At 42.9% G+C, this 20,497-nt stretch overlaps 1 protein-coding gene across 2 annotated transcripts in view; it reads left to right on the top strand.

Moving 5' to 3' along the window:
- PPP4R2 (protein phosphatase 4 regulatory subunit 2) overlaps nucleotides 1-20,497 on the top strand; it is a 110,975-nt gene that overhangs the window by 27,475 nt on the left and 63,003 nt on the right. For both annotated transcript variants that reach the window (XM_086939401.1, XM_086939402.1), the window contains exon 3: nucleotides 2,189-2,359. In XM_086939401.1, coding sequence (XP_086795527.1) covers nucleotides 2,189-2,359 — 171 coding nt within the window. The remainder of the gene's footprint in view (nucleotides 1-2,188; nucleotides 2,360-20,497) is intronic.

Raw genomic sequence — 20,497 nt, 5'->3', positions numbered from 1 at the left:
AGCTTTTGGTACCCAAAGAGGAGAGGAGCAGGCCAAATGGCCAGACAGGCTACCAAAGGAGAGAATAGGTTTAGTGTCTTGTCCCCCCTGAATCCGCCTCAAAGCGACACCCCCTGGCCTGTCCGCTATTTCTGCACGTTCATTGCTGTTGTGATCGAGTCTATCCTCTGCCCCTTTATCCTTAGACTGCTCTAGACTTCAGTTTTGTTTGTAGCAAGTCATGTACATTGAGCCCCCTTTTATTTTCCGATCGAAGCCTGCCAAGACCTATTGCAGACATGCTGAAAGCTTTCCTAAGAATGCTTTCTGCCCATTACTTACCATTGGGTTTTTGTTTTGTCATTCACAGTTGCTATTTGTTTTTGGCTGTCCAGCACATTTTTGCACCTCCCATGGAGCATAGGCTGTTTAACCCTTCTCTGATTGCCTTCTTCGTTTCTTCCACGAGTGCTTGCTTTTCAGGAGCTCTTTTTCTTGAAGCACTTCATGAGAGTTCGTGTTTTTATCCAGCTATCCTCCTTGTCGTGCCCGAACAGTGTGTTGCTCTGTAACCCCCATGTTAGTGTTTCACCTGCGTGCTTCGGTCCTCCACCACTCATTTCTCGCTCTTGTGCGTGTGTTTTTGTTTTTGTGTAGTGGGAGCTCTGACACAAGAGGATTGGGGTGCATTACATATGAGCACCATTTACAGAAGGTCATATGCATTTTGAAACCATACGAGGAAAAAGTGTCCAGAATCACAGGCTGTTGAGCAGACACGGGGGCTCGAACCTGGGCTCTCAGTTCGAAAGTCTGCAGCTCTGGCCCTACAGCCACATTCTGTCGCCACCCATTGCTCTTTCTTTCATCCGTGTGCTTATCCCTGTCCTTGCAGCCCTCTGATGGAATCCGTACCCAGAGCACACTAGTATCAAAAGGCATTCTCTGGGCAATGGATGTACGATATATTAGTTTGTTTTTTAAAATATTAAAATGGCAGCTGTTAATTCAAATCTGTTTCAACACTGCAGGAAGTACATGGATTTGTTTTATCAACACCTATTTTATTACCCAAAAAGTATAGTTCAAATATCATCTGCCCAATACTAGATTGAAGTAGCCTGTAAAATAAGCACATATTCCATATTCAGTTGGGGGCTGTAGGGACAGTAAGCAGCCTAGTGCTTCAGGGGCTTTGTTTGTGGGGGGACGGTGGGCAGTGGAGGTGCCTGTGATGTTGATGGACCGACAGCCAATAAAAACAGCAATGGCAAGACTCTCACAGCGTAGAGGGAGGTAGTAGTGAAGGTTTTAAAATCACCTCGAGCACTAAGGGGCGATCAAAAGTAAAGGGCAAAACCGAAACCTACCGCACCCTACACTGTTGAAAGTGCAGGTGACAACTGCTAGGCAGCAGTTTCATGATTTGTTTTGTGTAGCCTATAATTTCAATCTAGTGTGTGGTTTTATTTACTAATACTGTACACTCTTTCTCCCCCTCAACCAGATTTTTTTTTATTCCACATCCAGATGGCAGCTTTGAGCTGGCACATATAGCATGAATCACTCCACACAATGCAACCCTGTGCCACTTTATTCCACTGTATGGCACTCCACTCTGTGCCACTGCTTAACACTGCGACTCTCCTCCTCTCTACATGACTACTCCACGACATCCCACTCTACGTCACTCTGCGCTATGCCACTCCACTCTACAGAACTTTACTCCACACCACTCCATTTACTACCATTTACTACTACTACTTTACTCCTCTCTGACACTCTACTCCAGTGTACGCCACTCCACTTTACAACACTCCACTCACCTCCACAATGCATCACTGTACTCCACAACACTGAAGCCACAATACATCACTCGACTACACATCACTAAAACACTCTACTGTAAGCCACTCTACTCGATGCCATTCTGTGCACCACTCTACTGACCCTTGACTCCACTTTATTCCACACTACTACCCTGTACCAGCATTCTGTGCCATGCCATTAACATGGCTGAAACACATTAGCGAAGCCAATAGCTCTTGCATAGGCGAAACCTATTGGGTTTGCCAATGCTTGTCTTTTATTTAGACCTGCAAGAATTTCATGCCAGTGGGTAGTGGATGTGGCATTTGCTTTTTCCATTCAGTATGAATATTGTTTTTGCGTTCATATTTTAATCTATTCTTTTACTTTAACTTCTTAGGTTTCAGTGGTCTCAGATTAAAGCCTACTTTATTTTCAAACTTGAAAAAGTGATGGAAGATTTCAAGTCCTCGGCTCCTGAGGCCCGGGGCCCCACAAATCCAAATGTGGAGTACATTCCGTATGAAGAAATGAAGGAGCGGATTTTGAAGATTGTCGGTGGGTTTAACGGGTATGTATCACTTGGGTTCGCACTTGTATTTTAAATGTATTGTCTGTCTAACTCCAGGTGATTTTATTTATTTTTTTAGAAGATATTTTAACTCAAAGGATTTTGGTTACCATCTCTTCATAATTGTTTAATGTTTATCTTGATTGTTGTTTCCCCATGTTTAAGCCAGGTAAGCAAAATACCTCCACAAGGAGCAGGTGCCCGGCCACCAGACTCCCATTATTAAAAAAGACCTTGAGCACATGGCGACGGGGCAGTTTACAGAGTGGCAAGCTAGCAAAAGTGGAACAAGGCACACATTATAAACTGGAATTGCTGTACAGTCAAAGAGGATGGAGAGACATTCATAATTCTTGTTTCAGTAGTTCAGTTAAGGTGATGAAATGCAGCTTGTGAAAGTTAATTTAGAAAGTACTGTTTGATGTCCCTTTTGTAGACACAGATGAACTGTGTGCATCAAATGCAGTCCAAATATTTTGTGCATTGCCAATGAAAGATTAACAGTGGAAGTTTTTCCAAACCTGGGAGTGTCCACTTTGAACAAAGATTGCCTTCTTTGGATAATCTTGTTGGATATTCAAGTTTGTTCGAATAGATCATTGGTGATTCATGGAGTCTCACACGCTGAGCAACATTACAAGGGAATCCAACCCAGCAAAGTAAGCCTAGGTATTACACACTGAAATCTTTGTGTGTTTGGGACCAGGTGAGCTGCTCCTTTGAGGGGAGCTAGGTTACACCTGGACGTAGACACTCTGAACATTATCATCTCATACATGTGAAATCAATAAAGGCAAAATCTTGCTTCAGAAGAAAGGAGTTTGTTGAGTTGGAAACAAAGGTATTTTACCTTAAAATTGTATGTTGGGCTATGCCCCCCTGATTACCATGACTTTGTTAAAGACTTGGTAGGCAAGATTACTCCATTCCATTTTCTGTGGGCTCAGATTGTTTCTGTAATATCAGGAGCTAAAGCACGTCAAGAAAGAAAAGCATCTTTGCCCCTTCCCAGCAGAGGATGCTATCTCTTCTAACATAAGAAGAGATGATTCTTTGAAGAGTTGATTCTGGCTGTAATCAAGGAAGTGCTTGATGAAGTGTTTTTGCCAAGTGGTCACATAGTGCTTAGTAACTGAGGTTTTGGCCCTGATGGTCATCTCCACCCTGAGGAACTGGAAGACTGAGAAGTTGAATGAGTTCATATTGTGAGGGACGCCTCCTGTGTAACGCGTCATCGCCTCCTGCATTATTTGCTCTATTGTGCTGGTGGATGTTGTGACCTAGAGGTAAGATCACATCTAAAAGTGGTACGGCGGATGGCTTGATCGAGATTTCCATGTGTGTTGGGTAATGTTCAGAGGCCTTATTTATGAGGAGCTAGTTATGTGGCAAAGTGAACTGTGGATCTGCAGGCGTGGTACTATTGTGATCAGGTTTTTTTTGTACACTGTCGTGGTATCTGATGTAGCATTTTGTAGACAGCTGGAGATCTAGTTTTTTAGATGACTGTTCTTATAGCTTAGTTATTTAATGGTGTTGTAGTTATGATCTGGTAATAGCCTTTCAAAAGGCTTTTGCTCATAGGACCCACATAGCACCATAAAAAGCTATGATGCAATGGGTTTTCTGGTGGAACAGGTTCTGCATGCCTCTGCTTCCCCTGGAAAAGGATTTACTTTAAGCCCTGCTTTGTAACCTTCCTTCGACAAAAATAATGGACTGACCAACCGTGAGGAGATGAGCCCTAACCAGGAGGACAAAGCAAGGCGTACTGGTCTGAACAGTGCCTGGAGATTGTCTCAAGGAAGTGAGCCAGATGGGTTTGCAATCCAGCTGACCATGGCCGAACAGCACAATATCCTTACACATTCAAGACTGCCCCAGTCCTGCTCCAAAGTAGGAAAGAGCTGAAAACTCTCTTCTTTAAAGAGCACTACATCACAATGCAGCAACTTCCCACTTCTGCTCCTAGAACCCAGCTACTGGTTCGGTCATTTGCTGACTGTATCTTTGCCCTTTACACTCTGCAGCTCTCCACTGTCTGTTGGCTGCATTTGCGCTCCACAAGTAAAACATACATACATTTGACTCAAGAATCCTGGAAAGAGTTGGTGAGCATGCATTGTCTCCACTCCACCCTGCGTCACAAAGAGCTTTGCGTCAAACTATTCTAGATTTGGGAGAGGCTTGCTTTTTTAGGTCTCGCCTAGCGTTGCAACTCTCATTCACTGCTCGCTCTGCGAGGCATATTGTCTTGGAGGAGATTTCAGAAGTGGAGTTGAAGCCCCGCCCATCTTTTTTATTGGCTGGCATCATTTATGGTAAACACTGGCTTTTGATTGGAAATGAGGCTTCTTTGTTACCGCCCTGTCTCCTTTTTGGACGGCCCATCTGAAATGATGTACAAGGGAGACTTGAATGATAAGTCTAGGAGATACTTTATTGAACAACCCCATCCATCGTCAAGCTGGGCAAACTGGCAAACATAGAATCATCTGATGCCATAGTTCTACGCTAGAACATAGCGTGCGAAGAGAGGCTATGCCACACCTCTTCCTTCTTATATTTGAAATACATATTCCAAAGAGATTAGTTAAGAAAAAACCCATATACCTTTCTCACACCAAAATTACAAAACCAGTAAAAAAAAACTAAAGGATGCACATTAGTTTCTAACAAAATCATTTAAATAACTTGGGCTTTTGCTGATCCTGGCACTCTTGCGAGTAGACTCAGTCTAAAGGAGGAGAGACCGCCATCAGACTCTGGTTCATTAGTGTTGTAATTTGGCCTAACATGAACAACACGACTGCTTCCAAATGAGACCATCATTAGTTTTTAAAGCATTTTTGAAAAGTTTAACCACACTCTTTACAGAAGTGAACTTTGACCAATTCTGACAGCCAACAGGAGCTTTGACTTTAACTTTATCTCCAACATTGAACTTAACCTTACAAGATTTGCTAGCATTAAAGTACATCTTCCTTTTCCCTTGTAGAGTTAGTTCTTTGTCCCTCCATTCACCAACACCATTGTCCTTGAGACCTTTATCCAGAACCATCCACCCTAGACACAAAATGGTATTTGGAGATCTACCTTTGAATAATTCAAAAGGTGTCTTCCCAGTAGAAGAGTGAGGCGTGAATCTGTAGGCAGATATACAATTTTGTAATTCCTCTCTCCAGTTCAAGCTGTTAACTCTCGCCAGTTGAATGCTTTCCTTTAACGTTTTATTCAACCTTTTAATAGCTTCATTAGATTCTGGATAATATAGAGAAATTTTCTTGTGTTCAATGCCACATCTCACCAAATAATCCTCCATCTCACGTCAACAAAATTGTGGCCCATTGTCCGACTGCAGAAAACGAGGAAAGCTTTTGTGCTTGAAGATGGAATCTAAAAACGTGATTATACTTTGTGTAGTGATGTCTCTCACTGAACTCACCTCAACACAGCGAGAATACAGATCTAACACAATCAAATAAGGTGTTTGGTGTTTGCCATGGAGAGGACCCACAATACCTATTAATACTTCATCCCCAGGACACATGGGTAATCACCTACAAACCATGGGTTGTTGTCTTGGTTTAAGAATTTTGTCACTCAAAGAGCAGGGAACACAATCACGCACTGCCCGTTCCACCATGAGATCTAAACCAGGCCACCAGATATCCTGTCTTATGTGTTCTTTACTTTTAACAATACCCATGTGTCCTTCATGTGCCAAATGGACAATGTTGGTCCTCCAACTCTCTTGGGAAACAAGCCTAGTACCTCTAGTCAACATGTCATCGACAGCTAATTCATTAGACACCAATGACCTGGGCTTCTCAAGTTTGTTCTCCTTGTCTCGCGACAACAACTCCATTACTCCTAGCATTTCAGCATCACTCTTTAATTCCTCCTTCCATTCATTTTCTTTTCATTCCTGAAGTGACATCACACACACTTACATGAAACTCATCCTCTATTCCCTCCTCACAGGTGAGAACATTTGATTCCACAGTGTCCACTAAAGGTCAAAGATAATCAGCAGATATGTTGGAACTCCCAGGAATATATTCAAATACAAAATTATACTCCTGCAACAATATGACCCACCTCCGAATTCTAGCGGAAATTGAGCCAAGACCTTTTTAATCAAAAAATTCCTTGAGTGGCTTATGATCTGACCTGACTTTAAAAGAAGTACTATACACAAATAGAAGTGACCGGTCCTCTATGTGTTGCTGTACTAGTGACTAAGAGAACAGGACTCATGTAAAAAGTGAATGAGTTACAACTGGCTGAGATATTCCCATCAGCCCACCCTTCTGGCGGAATCTCATCCTATGGGATTTGTTAATCCATCCAACCAGCCGCCCAAACCATCAAATGATGGTGCGGATATGGATGTGGAGTAGAAACTCTAGCCAGAATGTTACTCAGAGGGTAGTGCTAAAGGTGTGTAGTGCAGTGCTGTGGTGAAGGAAAAATTAAATTTAACGACTCAGACAAAAAATATGTTTAATGAGGATTGTCTAAGTGTCAAGGTTAAAACCACGCCGGGTAGCCTAAATATATAGCTACACTATGGCGCTGTGCAGGACGGTCAACATGTTTCAGCCAAATTGGAAGTCTATCCGGCTTTCGTCAGGACCTAGATATTAATAAGATACTGCAACATGAAAAACGTGAATGTGCAAAATAGTAACAAAAAGGAATAACAAAATATTTATGGTGTAATATTATATAGAAATACTTCTATCTACCCAGAACTTGGAGCCCCAATGTTCAAGGAAGATGTAAATTGTCTTAATCCTGTTGAAGAAATATATAAAAACAAACACATATTTGCATAACAAAAGAAACTGTACAGACAACACACTAGCATAAGTATATTATACTCTGCTTATTCTTGAGTATACTCACTCTTTCACAGGAGGAATGACCCATCTGTGAATACTCACCCCGCTTTGCGTGGGAGATGACCTCACCTCACCCGGCAACCGCTCGGGAATATGAGGCCCCGCTCTAAGGTGTAAAGAGGAAGAGTGGGGCATAAATACCCTAGGTATATGCCCCAGCAAATAGCTGTTGCATCCAATCTCTAACAATCTTAGTGTGGACAGAATCAGTGCAAACCATAGTCACAACCACACAGGTATTGGCAAAGGAAAGAGGAAAGCACATACTCCTGACAATGATAGGGAGCTATTCACTACAGTCCCAAATCTATCACAGGTTAGATTAAATTAGAAACCAAGTTGTTCTCATGTCATAAGCTAAACCTAGATAGTTGTTTGTTGCTTAATAAAGGTTTTTTAAGGGCAAATCAAAAATACCAGAAGGAGACCTTACCTGTCCGTCGGTACCTCTCTCTGTCATCCGAGAGGAAGTCGAGGTACCGACTGGACCGGGCTCCTCCTTTTTATACTGGAGTCGATTGAATAATTAGCTTGTTTGGCTACGTTTCGCCTGCCAAAATTAAGACTGATTGGTAATTCCGAGGCGCTTGTGTCATTGCGCATGTGTATAGCCTGATCGGAATTGTGGCTCATTTAGAAGGCTTGGGCGTTGTTAAGGATTCAACTGGAAGCGTGCACTAACACTCGACGCATGCGCACAAGAAATAAACCGTCCAGCGTCATGGAAACGGAAAAACCGCTTATCCCTTGCGCAGCCGTACTAATCGGAAAAGCCTTTCCGAATCAGAGCTGCTAAACCCCGCTGTAGTCAGAAAAAGGATGGTTGGCAGCTAGTGAAGCATTTGAAGGTCAACTATTGTGCCCATAGCTAAATCGCCACAAATACGGCGAAGGGGCAAGAAAAGACGATGAAAAGCCCAATTGAATATGGCGCATGCGCGGCCGTCGCGCATCATAGAAACAGCGAGACGCGCCTCTGCTGCGCAATCGCCGTAGCCCGATGCACTGGATTAACAGAAACCAAGAAGAAAAACAGTCAACTTTTCCAAGAGACCAGAGACATTCATGTGTTCCCAATATCAGGTCTCTGTAGTGTAGGGAAACATAGTCATATGTATGATGTTTTAAACTTGACTAGTTATACCCATCTAGACAAATCAGATAATGTTTTGTATTGACACATCGTCAAAATATGATAGAGGTTTTAAGACGATTGTATACAAGCAGGTGGCTTTAGAAGGTGATATAACTGAGACAGAAAGCCTAAACGCTTGTTGTACCTATTCCTATCTAACTAAAGATAGAAAAAGCTATATTGAAGGATGTGGATATATTGCGAGACGCTTAAAGAGAAATCCACAGAATGGAGTCATTCACTCCTCGGCGTCACTACGGAGCTTAAAAATCCACTTTTGCTCCTTGATGAATAAAAACTTAGAATTATCACTGATGTGTGGTGGGATGTAGGGGTGTTCCAAGATCACCCACTTCAAATATTCTGCTTGATGTTTCATTGACAGGAAATGGTTTGTGAGACAAGTGGACTGTTTATGACACCGAATGGTGCTTTTATGTTCGCTGATACGAACCTTCATTTTCCGTGCAGTGTGGCCAATGTACCTAAGTGAACACGGGCAGGTGATCATATATATAACTCCCTCGGTGTTACAATTAGTATGTTTCCGGAGTACCCATGGATTTCCTGTACCTATGTCCACTTGGTCCGCTTTGTATGTCTGAGGGCATGCGCTACAAGAGCTACATGGAAAATGGCCACGTACTGGTGGAATGTGCCACAATGTGTTGGGTGTTTCTGTCACTTTTGGTCTAGGTCTAGTATGGACCAGACTATCCCGTAAGCTACGGGCCTTCTTGAAGGAAAACAAGGGTGGAAGAATGTTAGTTTGGGCTATGTTCAATATATCCCAATGTTTTCGCACTGTCTTTTGAATCCTGTTAGAAAGGACACTGAATGTGCTGACAAAGGTCAGCCTATCCAAAGGCGCCTTTTCAGGTCTTTTATCCAAAAGTGCCTCCCTGTTATTATTGGAGGCCCGTTTCCAGGCTTTTCTTACCAGATGGCGAGGATACTGCCGTTCTTGTAGTTGTTTGGATAGAATACGGGCATGTTTGTCAAAAAGAGGTTTGGATGAACAGTTTCTGCGAATTCTCATGAACTGTCCTACTGGGAGATTCTCCCGTAAAGCCCGGGGGTGATGGCTATTAAAAGCCTACAGAGAATTCCTGGACATTGGTTTTTTGTAGAGTTCGCATTCAAGTTTACCATCTTTGGGAAAGATGAGAATATCCCAAAATGGCAATTCAACCCGGCTAAACTCAACAGTGAATTTGAGATATTGGTTTTGATTGCTAAGCCAATCATGAAATGATTTCACCTCTGATGGTGTACCTCGTCAAACCAAAAAGATATCATCTACGTATCTCTTCCATAGCACCACCTGATGGAAGTAGGGGTTGATATGGTTGAGAACATGATTCTGTTCAAACAAGTGAACATAAAGGTTTGCGAGGCTGGGGGCAAAAATACTCCCCATAGATGTTCTTGAGGTTTGGAGATAAATCTGATCTTCAAATTTGAAGTAATTCTCCATCATTGCCAATCTGGCACACTCCATGATGACGTTCACTGGAGTGATACTCTCTAGATCACGTGTGGCAAGAAGAGATCTAATGGCCTCCAGAGTTTCTTCCTGCGGTATGCAGGTATACAGGGACTCAACGTCGAAACTGACCAAAAGGTCCGTCCGGCGTCGAATTCCACCTCTGGTAACAATCTTAGGACGTCGGCCGTATCTTGCAGATATGTGGGCATTTCTTTTACAAGAGGCCTCAGGAAGAAGTCCACAAAGGTGGATAAAGGCTCCAATAAGGAGCCGATCCCTGAAATGATCGGGCGTCCTGGAGGGGGCCGGGCAGGTTGTGGATTTTCGGCAAACAGTCAAACCCAGAAATGACCGGTCTGTTTGTTACCAAAAATGTAGCTTCTTGGGGTGTGATCCACCCTTCCAGACTCCCTTCCTCCACTAAGGTCTTAATCTCTGAGAGGAGGCGAGGGGTGGGATCACTGGCTAGACATTGGTAGGAGTTGGTATTGTCCAATTGTCTTTCACATTCTTGGCGGTAGGTGGCCATGTCAAGAATGACAATGGCACCCCCCTTTGTCCGCCGGCTTGATAATGACAGACTGATCAGTGGATAGATGTGCAAGAGCAACTTTTTCTTTAATGGACAAGTTCTGGAAACTGCGTTGGTCTTCATCAAATAGGGCCATGACCTCATGGGTCACTGCTTGTTCGAACGTTGTTACTTTGGAGGGCACTTGATGTCCTAATGGAGTAAAAGTGGACTTGGGGCGTAGCCCTGTATTGGTCGATTGTTCATTTCCCTCTTTAGACAAAACATTCTCCTGGGTACTAAAGAAAAAGTGAAGGCAAACCTTACTAAAAAATCTTTCTAATTCACATCACGTCTCAAAGGGATCCCCCTTATTTGTGGGTACAAAACCCAATCCTTTTCTCAGGACTGACTGTTCTTCTGTTGACAGATCCCGTGAACTGAGGTTCACTATTAGGTTCCTGTCGTGGTGGATGTTGCCCGAGCTACTCTCCAACTCCTGGTGTTGGGAAAGGTCTGCTCTGCTTCCCATGTTACATTCTGTTGTCCTCTTCTTCTTCCGTAATTGCGGCCCGACCTTGTCCTAAAAAAGACGGGCTGTGGGAGAATTGAGGATGCGGAGGAAATGGCTGCATATGTTGTGCAAATGGTGGCTGAAAACCCCAGGGCCCTGGTGGCCACCATTGGCCTTGGTTCTGATAAAACCCACGTGTATCTCTCCTTCTATTGAAACTCCGCTGTTGTCCACCTCTTTTTATTTGTGAAGCCCCTGCGCCAGAGCTATCGGAATCAGTAGCTTATTAATATCTAGGTCCTGACTAAAGCCGGATAGACTTCCAATTTGGCTGAAACATGTTGACCGTCCTGCACAGCGCCATAGTGTAGCTATATATTTAGGCTACCCGGCGTGGTTTTAACCTTGACACTTAGACAATCCTCATTAAACATATTTTTTTGTCTGAGTCGTTAATTTTAATTTTTCCTTCCACCACAGCACTGCACTACACACCTTTAGCACTACCCTCTGAGTAACATTCTGGCTAGAGTTTCTACTCCACATCCATATCCGCACCATCATTTGATGGTTTGGGCGGCTGGTTGGATGGATTAACAAATCCCATATGATGAGATTCCGCCAGAAGGGTGGGCTGATGGGAATATCTCAGCCGGTTGTAACTCATTCACTTTTTGCATGAGTCCTGTTCTCTTAGTCATTAGTACAGCAACACATAGAGGACCGGTCATTTCTATTTGTGTATAATGTTTATGATGTAGGGAAGTGAAATTACAGGTCGTTAAATATATTCCCTTGACCCCCCCCCCCCTTAAATATTTTTTATTGGTATAAAAGAAGTTCCCCAAACAAATTTCTTAAATTTGCTGAGTGCCCAAAAAATGGCAAGAGGCTCTTTTTCCATGACTGGGAAATTCAGCTCAGCCCCCTTTAAACATCTGGAAGCACACACAACCAATTGCTCATGCCCATCTCTCACTTGTTTGAAGGTGACGACTAGCATTATCAGATTAAGGAAGCATCTAACTAAGGGGTATTAATCTCCCCCTGCCGGCGCTACTGTCTTATCTGCCAATTGTAAGAAACTGTTTTTTTAAATCACTATTGTTGAGAACTCTGGAAATTACGTGAATCCTCTCTTAAATGCACTAAGAGCCACTAGAAGCACAAAAAATCTTCTTCTGAAACCTCGAAGATTCCGGAAGGAAAAAACATATAAACGCTCCTTTTCAGGAATGGAACCCAGGATCTGGAATACACTCCCTCCAGAAACCAGACTTGTCTCCTCCACTGCATTTTTTAAGAAAGAAGTAAAAGCTATCCTCATGGCTAAATTCACCTGAATTTTTACTTTGGATCTATTTGGGACTCTGCACCTATTTGTACTATTTGTTTATCTGATTGTCTATTTGTTCTATTAGTTTATCTGACTATGCTCCTTCATGTACCTACCCTATTTTGCTACTTTTCTGTAAAGCGCTCTGATATCTACAAAGATCTTGTTCGCGCTATATAAAACTTTCAAAATAAATAAATAAATTATAACCCCTCTAATTTTGAAAGCAGCCAATTTTTCCCTTCTTGGTGGCCTGAATCTCCATTTAGAAAATTCTTCAAATAATACTAACGTTAAATTAATCTCCGATATTACCTATCTGAACCTTCACTTAAAAAACTCCGGCCCTACTCATGAGGCAGGACACCTCCTTGATCCAGTATTTTCGTGCCTCAATGAGAACTTCTGTCACCCAGCTCTACCAACAAGCTGGTCGGACCACTATGTGATCAAATTCGACCTGATTATTCCCGCAAATCTTTCTTCCACTCCTAGTATGCCAATATCAAAGAGCAGAAACTGGAGAAAGTTAGACATCGATGCCCCAAACTCCTTTTTGGATGCTCATATACCCTGTCCAACAGCCCAAGTAAACCAGTTATCATCATCAGTACATAACTGTCTGACAGAGGCCATAGACACGTGAAGTAGTGTGGCTCACTGGTTAGAGGCGGCAGGCCCGAGAGCAGAGGACGGCCCGGGACCAGTGTTCGATTCCCGGCGCGGCAGGTTTCTGGACCAGGGTCAGCGGACTCGATAATTCTCTCGCCTCGGTGCCCACTCTGATCAGCGATCACACTCGGCAACTCTGGGCATTAGCTTGCCTCATCTTCACTAACGGCCCCACCAGACCGCCGGGGATGCCTGGTCTCACCCTGGAGATACCCATTAAGGGACCATCTCTCAGGGAAGCCAGGAAGGGTTTCGCAGCGGTCGAAGCGCCTTGGGACCCTACGGGTAAGTAGTGCGCTATATAAATGCCAATACATTTACATTTACACCTATAACTAATAAAAAAAATAAACCAGCAACGGCCTCCTGCCCCTTGGTTTAATGCAACACTAAAAACAGAAAAATCAAACTGCAAAAGCTTAGAAAGAAAGTGGAGGAAGAATTACACTTCTTGCGCAAAATCTGCCTATAAGAGTGCCTTAAATATCATAAACTCTGCAAACAAGCTAGAGCGGAATACGTTTTAAACACTATCACAGAAGCCACCAACTGCTCCAAGACTCTCTTTAACACTATTAAAGAACTGGCGGGCTCAAAGACTCTAGCCCAAGCGCCCGCACTAACTAAACACAAATGCGAAAGCCTGGCATCTTTCTTTGTGCAAAAAGTGGACAAAATCTACCATGATATTGTGCGCAATCAGGCAAAAATAACCCCGGTTACCCTTCCTCTCCCCACACCACTCCCCACCACCACGCTGGACACTGCCCCACTCCCATACCCAGTAAAAAAAACTATTCCTCTGGAACATTCCCGGTCAATCTGGCCCCCACTCACGGTAGAAGACTTAACAATACACTTGAAAAACATCGAATCTGGATCACCGAAAGATCCCCTACCTGCCCCGATACTTAAACAGCTAAGCGCCTCCTCTTTATCAGTGATAGTCAATCTCTTGACACCTCTTTACAGGAAGCGGATATCCCAGTAGCTTGGAAACATCCACTCTTGAAGAAGGCAAAAGCTGACCTGGATGAACCCAGTAATTACCGCCCGGTATCCTTGCTTCCCATCTTCTCTAAGATTTTAGAAAGACACATCCACCGGCATCTCAACCATTTCGTAACAACACATGGTCTCCTACATCCATCTCAGTCAGGCTTCAGAGCGGGCTTCTTGACCGAAACTACCCTACTAGGAGTCACAGAAAAAATATGTTGGCATCTGGACAACGGAGACACAGTAACGCTCATCCTACTAGACCTGAGCGCTGCTTTTGATGCCGTGTCTCATACTGTGCTCACACTCCAATTACAAGGCATAAGGGGCCTCGCCCTGCACTGGCTCACTACCTTTCTTGATAAACGTACCTTCCAAGTCTTCTCACACTCGGCCTGCTCAGAAACCCACTCTTTTACCCAAGGAATTCCTCAGGGCTCTTATTATTCAACCTTTAATGTTAGTCCACTGGCCGAGGTAGCAGAAAAATCAGGACTCTCTCTCTTCTCTTACGCCGATGACTCTCAAATCATTTTTTCCTTGTCCTTTCACAAAACAAATGACCCTTCGACGCTTAAAACTGGTTTAAACAATATAGCTCTCTGGATGCAGCAACATCTTCTCAAACTAAACAGCGAAAAAACTGAGGTTCTTGTTTTGGGAAAGGATAAAGAACTGTGGAACCCCATACACTGGCCCAACGAAATGGGCAATCTTCCTTCTCCTTCCTCCCAAGTAAAAAGTCTGGCATCATAATTGATGACTCACTTAGCTGCAACTTTGGTGGATTGTGGGTGCATGCTATCTGTTTCACCATTTTGAGATGGTTAAGAAAAATGTGTTGGATGCTGCCGGAATCCACCAGGAAAAGTGTTGTTAATGCTCTAATAGCATCTAGACTTGTTTATGGTAACATCCTATACCTGGGATCAAACAAATCAGTAGTCCATAGGCTACAGATGGTACAAAATGCTGCGGTTAGACTTTTGTGTAAAGTTCCAATAGCCACCTCTGTCTCTGCTCACAGACGTAAGCTACATTGGCTTAAAATTGAAAACAGAATTAAATTCAAGTCACCGAGTTACATGCACAAAATTAAAACCAACTGCGCTCCCCGTTATCTTCAATACCTGGTCAGCCCGTACCTCCCCTCTCGTAATCTCCGCTCTGCCACCCAAGGGAGATTCAGCGTACCAAAATTCAAACGTGCACAGATTGGTGGCAAAGCCTTTTCCTATCTTGGTCCCGCAACTTGGAACTCTCTACCTACAACTTTCCGAAATGAACTCAATTATACACAGTTCTGAAAGGCTTTAAAAACTTGGCTTTTCGAGAAATAACCACCACGACCATCTGTGCTCTCCGTCTTCTCAGTCATTTGCGCCGCGAAACCCTTTTGGGTATTTGAATAACTAAACTAAACTTGTAACAAAAGAGCACCCAACCCTTTTTTACTTGCATCAGTTATGATATATGTCTCATCACCTGGTTTAAAAGCCTGTAAGTTAAATAATATTTACGCCTAAAAACTTCTTTTTACATACCTCATCCCACACAAACTCCACATTCTTGTGAGGTAAACTCCTGAGATTCAGTTTTATCTGCAAAATTTCTTATGAATTTACTATAAAACTCAGCCATCACCAAGAAAGAGGATAGCTCTTCTTTAGAACATGGTTCCTTCAAATTCTCAATGATGTTAACTAACTGTTTCTTAGGTGACACACTGCTTCCAGAAGTATGGTGCCCTAGATAATCAACCTTGGTTACCCCAAACTTGCACTTATCACAACGTAAAGTCAGACCAACCTTAAGAAGTCTTTCGATCACTGAGCTACCCTGCAATCCTGTTCTTCAATGTTTTTTCCATATATCAACACATCTTGGAAACATCTGACACGTGGAATCCCTTTAATGACGTCATTCATAATTCTCTGAAAAACAGAGGCTGCTGAAACTAAACCAAAAGGCATTCTTAAGAACTTAAATGCCCCCATAGGAGTTATAAATGCTGTCAATTCTTGTGAACTCTTACAGAGTGGCACCTGGTGGCATGCTGATGCCAAGTCTAAGGTACTGAAGTAACAAGCACCCTCTAAGGTCGAGACCATTTCCTCATTATTGGACAGAGGAAACTTGTCCACAACAACTTTCTTATTTAGTGAGCGACGATCCACACACAGACAAATCTCATTATTGGCCTTCCGTGCTACAACTTTTGGAGCCAACCACTCTGTAGCCTCCACACTCTATCACACCAGTAACTTATCAATCTCTTTTTGAACTGCTTCCTGCACACTGATGAGGATTCTCCTCACTTTGGCAGCAACAGGTGTAGCACCTACTTTAGTTTAATCTGATGTTTATATCCTTTTAAGAAACCTAAAGAGTCTTTGCGCAAGCCCTCACATTTTTTTTTTTTTACAAACTTGTCAACATTTTCACTAGACTGCACTTGCAAAGGAGGTTTTCCATTTGGGTTGAGAATAACACCCAAACGTGCTTGGTGAGTCCAACTCATCAAGTTGTCTCCTTTCTCCGCCACATACATTTAGCATCAGTAAATCTTCCATTGCATTCTACACAACTCCTAAAATAACCTAACATTTTAATGGGAGTTCCACCATAACCAGTAGGCCTTACGTTATATTTTATCAATGTAATCTTACTCATGACATTTTTTTTTAAACTTCCTTGGATATGAACGTGAGATGGGAGAACCATTCAAATTTCACTTTAACTTTTTGATCTCCCACCTTCACCCACTCCGAAGTATGTTTCACTCCACACTCCTTTACCTGAAAATAAACTTTTCTCACCTCACTTCTACTATCAGTCTTGTTGCGAAAACGACAGTTCTTTTTGAAATGACCTCTTCTCCCACATGTTCTACAAATTAGTTTAAGAGCTGGACACACTCTTGCATTCGCTATGTGTCCAACTTTACCGCAGCGATAACATGTTCCTTGAAATATCATACCTTTTTTTTTTCACAATTAGAACTTGCAGTTTTGTTTTCCACCTCTCTACCGTTGTTGAAGGATTCACATTTTTGTATGGCCTGACCTATCGCCTCTTCCACTTTCTCTGGTTGACTAGGTGAATTTCCCACCTTTACTCAATTCACTTACACATTTGAGCATATGTTCCACACGTTTACCAATAATCATCACCTCATCTAAAGGTGGTTCATCCTTTAACCAAAACTATTCCCTTATCTTATCACTACTTCATCTTAAAACAAATTGATCATGTATTCTCTCTTCCACTAGTTCCCCAAATTTGCAGCTGGAAGCTAACTTCCGTAGTGCGGTTACAAATTCCTGCACAGGTTCTTCTTTACCCTGTTCTCCCAACCCAAAGTAATAACGCTCCATAGTAGTGCTTACCTTGGGCAGGTAATGCAAATCTAATTGTTTAATGCAAATCTCATATTCGTTCAACCCCCCTTTGTACTGCTGTGCTCAACTGTGGCGGATTCTCCAGAACCTCCTGCCCTTCTCCCCCTAGACGGTGAAGTAATAATGCTTGTTTACTCTCTGCGCTTAGATTAACCCCACAAACTCTTGCATCATTTTCAAATCTTTTCCTCCTCTTTTTCCACTTAAGCGGGGGTTCTCCAGGATTTGACAGAAAAAACTGAGGTGCAGTAACATTCTGCATTTTGTTCTTGTAAACTCACTTCTCTTAAACCCACCAACATCAAAATGATAAACAATTACCTGAAACTCACTAGGATATCTTCCCCCTTTAAAAAATACAGAAAATACGCGTTAACTATGCTTATTCAAACTTCCCTTTGCAACTTTTCACAGTGTCTTTCTCTTAATACATTTATTTAACTTTAAAAGTCTTCTTCTGGATTTTTCCAAAAACTAAATAGGTGGGCCTGTCACCGGGATGACAGGCTCCAATCTCCACTCTTTTTAAATTCATTTCTAAAGATGTATTCTGAAAGATTATTATAAAACGATAAATTTTCCGATTCTTTTTTTATTTTCAAAACGTAAACATTAGGGCCTTTTGCTTGTTTTATGGAAGAACACAAACAGCCTTCGGGCTTGTTTCTACAGGAAATAGAGGACATCCATAGGCGGGCCCTAGTGTTTCACCAAACAGCGCTACGCATGACATGACACTTGCCGGCTCCCAAACGTGTCTCAGCTGCTCCGCGCCGCCTTCCTGGACCTCTTGACACCAAATACTCGCAAAGGTATGATGATGCCTTGTGATCTCCTTCCGAAATTCTTACTACTTCTTCCTCACTTCTTCCATCTCAAAGAATTTAACCGATGTTGGGGTTGCTTATTTGCTCTCACTAAGTCTTAGTACGTGATCGTCACCAGTGAAATGATGTACACGGGAGACTTGAATGATGATTCTAGGAGAGACTTTACTGAACAACCCCATCCATCGTCAAGCTGGGCAAACTGACAAACATAGAATCATCTGATGGCATAGTTCTACGCTAGAACATAGCTCGTGAAGAGAAGCTATACCACACCATCCGGACTCGATTGTTTACTTGCAGTGTTACACGCTTTCCTTCATTAGTCAGAAGGCACTATGTTTTTTCAGTCGCCTTTGGCAAGGGCCGACCGCATGTTTATTTTTGCATCGTGCTAAAGTGAAAGCACGATTCAAATATAAACAAGCTGCTGCCCTTGCAAAATGATGAGTTTGTTAAATTAAACATTGAAAATGTCCACAGGTCCGCATCACGCCTCCAAAGAAAGTTCCTGGAAAAGTGTTTTAAAAATTATCGTTTCATTTAACTTATTGCAGACGGGTGAAACGCATGTTCCTACTTCATTGCTGACTTACGAGGCTGACATATTGCCTGCTTATGGCAAAATATTCAAATAAAGTCATTCACTAATGTACCACAGTGTCAGTACTGGTAGGCATGTTTCTGGCGTTCAGCGGGGGAACTTGAGTATAAAAGGCTGCGTGCTGCTACGTGCTAAAACCATCCCCTATCCAATCCTCCCCCCTTTCACTCCTCCTGACAAGTTTAGCTCCTCTCCGTCTATCAGCGCCATATGTTTTCACATATTGGGTTTAGGTGGCATATTTCCTGCAAGCTCTGTATGTGTCTGAGCATTCCGGATGCTTGTCAGCATACCCAACAAAGAAAGTTCACTGGTGACCAGGGGAGGCGCGGAAAAAACCCACACTTCCCAACAAGCATTTGCAATGCAATAGGTCTCGCATTTACTCTAGTTTGAGCTATTGACATTGCAAATAATGCCTTTATATTTTTGTTTTCATTTTTAAAACATAAATAAAAGGCATTGTCATTTACAATGCCAATAGCTTAAACTTGCGTAAATGTGAGACCTATTGCATTGCAAATGCTTGTCCTCTTGGTCGTATTGAAAGTACGGCCATATTGGTTAGGGTTAGTCCTCCCTGCTGGGAGAAGTGACCAATGTGTGGTAGGATTCCGGAGTGATTTTTGGCCGGTCCAGCTTCAGCACCAGTAGTTATCCCCCTCCCCAAATTCTGTATGTCATGACTCATTGGGACAGTAGCTGGTCTCTCGTGAACTGTCTAGTGACCCAGACACAGACTGTGGCCCTGTGATCCTATCGAGTAACCAAGGCGTTTTGGGAAGTGTTTTTTTGCCCTATAAAACAACTTTTACTTGGTTGCTCTGTGTTGAGTGTAACTGAAGATTTTTTTTTAATTCTTTGTTTATTAAATAATAAATACAAACAAATCACATACGGTAGTAGGCGAGCACAGTGCATGTGTTCATGCATAATACGATCTTTGCAATTAAGTCAACATACTTATATCGGTTGTAAGTATTTCAATACCGATGTGAACGCCGAGCGCTCGAATCTTCCAGATCCTGCAGGGAAGAATCCCCAAATGGTGTGCAGATCATATCTCGACTTCTATTCCACTGCCCCCAATTTTTGGTCCATTATTTGGGGCATGCTCTCCCTTCAAAAATAGCCCTCTCCGCAAGCATACACCAATCCATTTCTGCTTCCCACTCTTGCACTTTGGGCCTAGCAGCACCTCTCCAGGTTCTAGCTTTGCCACCACACATCCCCGAGTGCCCCAGGGTTACTTCACTAGTCATCTAATCTGTTTTAGTCCCATATATTAAGGAGACCCCAATCGGGGAGAGAGCTCCATTGTCAACCCACAGATTACCAAATATTTTGGGGTTATTCTTTCCCAGGATACCTGGCTGATAGGACAGTCCCACCAACGGAAGGTTTCTCCTGTGTTAAATTCATAATCTCTTTGGAGATCCTGAAATGGGACCAACCACTCCCCCCCCCCCCCCCCCCCCCCCAACCCCCGCCCCGCCTCTCTCCATCCACACGTCCCCAACACGCCGATAAGATCCAGTTTATAAAACCCGGAACATTTAGCTAGCAGCCCCAGCTGGTTTGTCTCTAAAAGGGGAGTAGCTAGTTTGATTTTATCTTTCCATCACAGAGCCGTTGTTGCTGTGTGCCACATCCATTGTATAGGCAGGCTCTATACCTCGCCAATGCGTCCAGTGATTGATGACTATCAATTGAGAGGCCCAATAATAACTTTTGATTTCTGGG

The sequence above is a fragment of the Lissotriton vulgaris genome, chromosome 9, assembly GCF_964263255.1.
Source record: "Lissotriton vulgaris chromosome 9, aLisVul1.2, whole genome shotgun sequence".
NCBI classification, from domain to species: domain Eukaryota; kingdom Metazoa; phylum Chordata; class Amphibia; order Caudata; family Salamandridae; genus Lissotriton; species Lissotriton vulgaris.
Note: the sequence above shows the minus strand (reverse complement) of the source record. Positions and strands in the feature narration are given on the sequence as shown.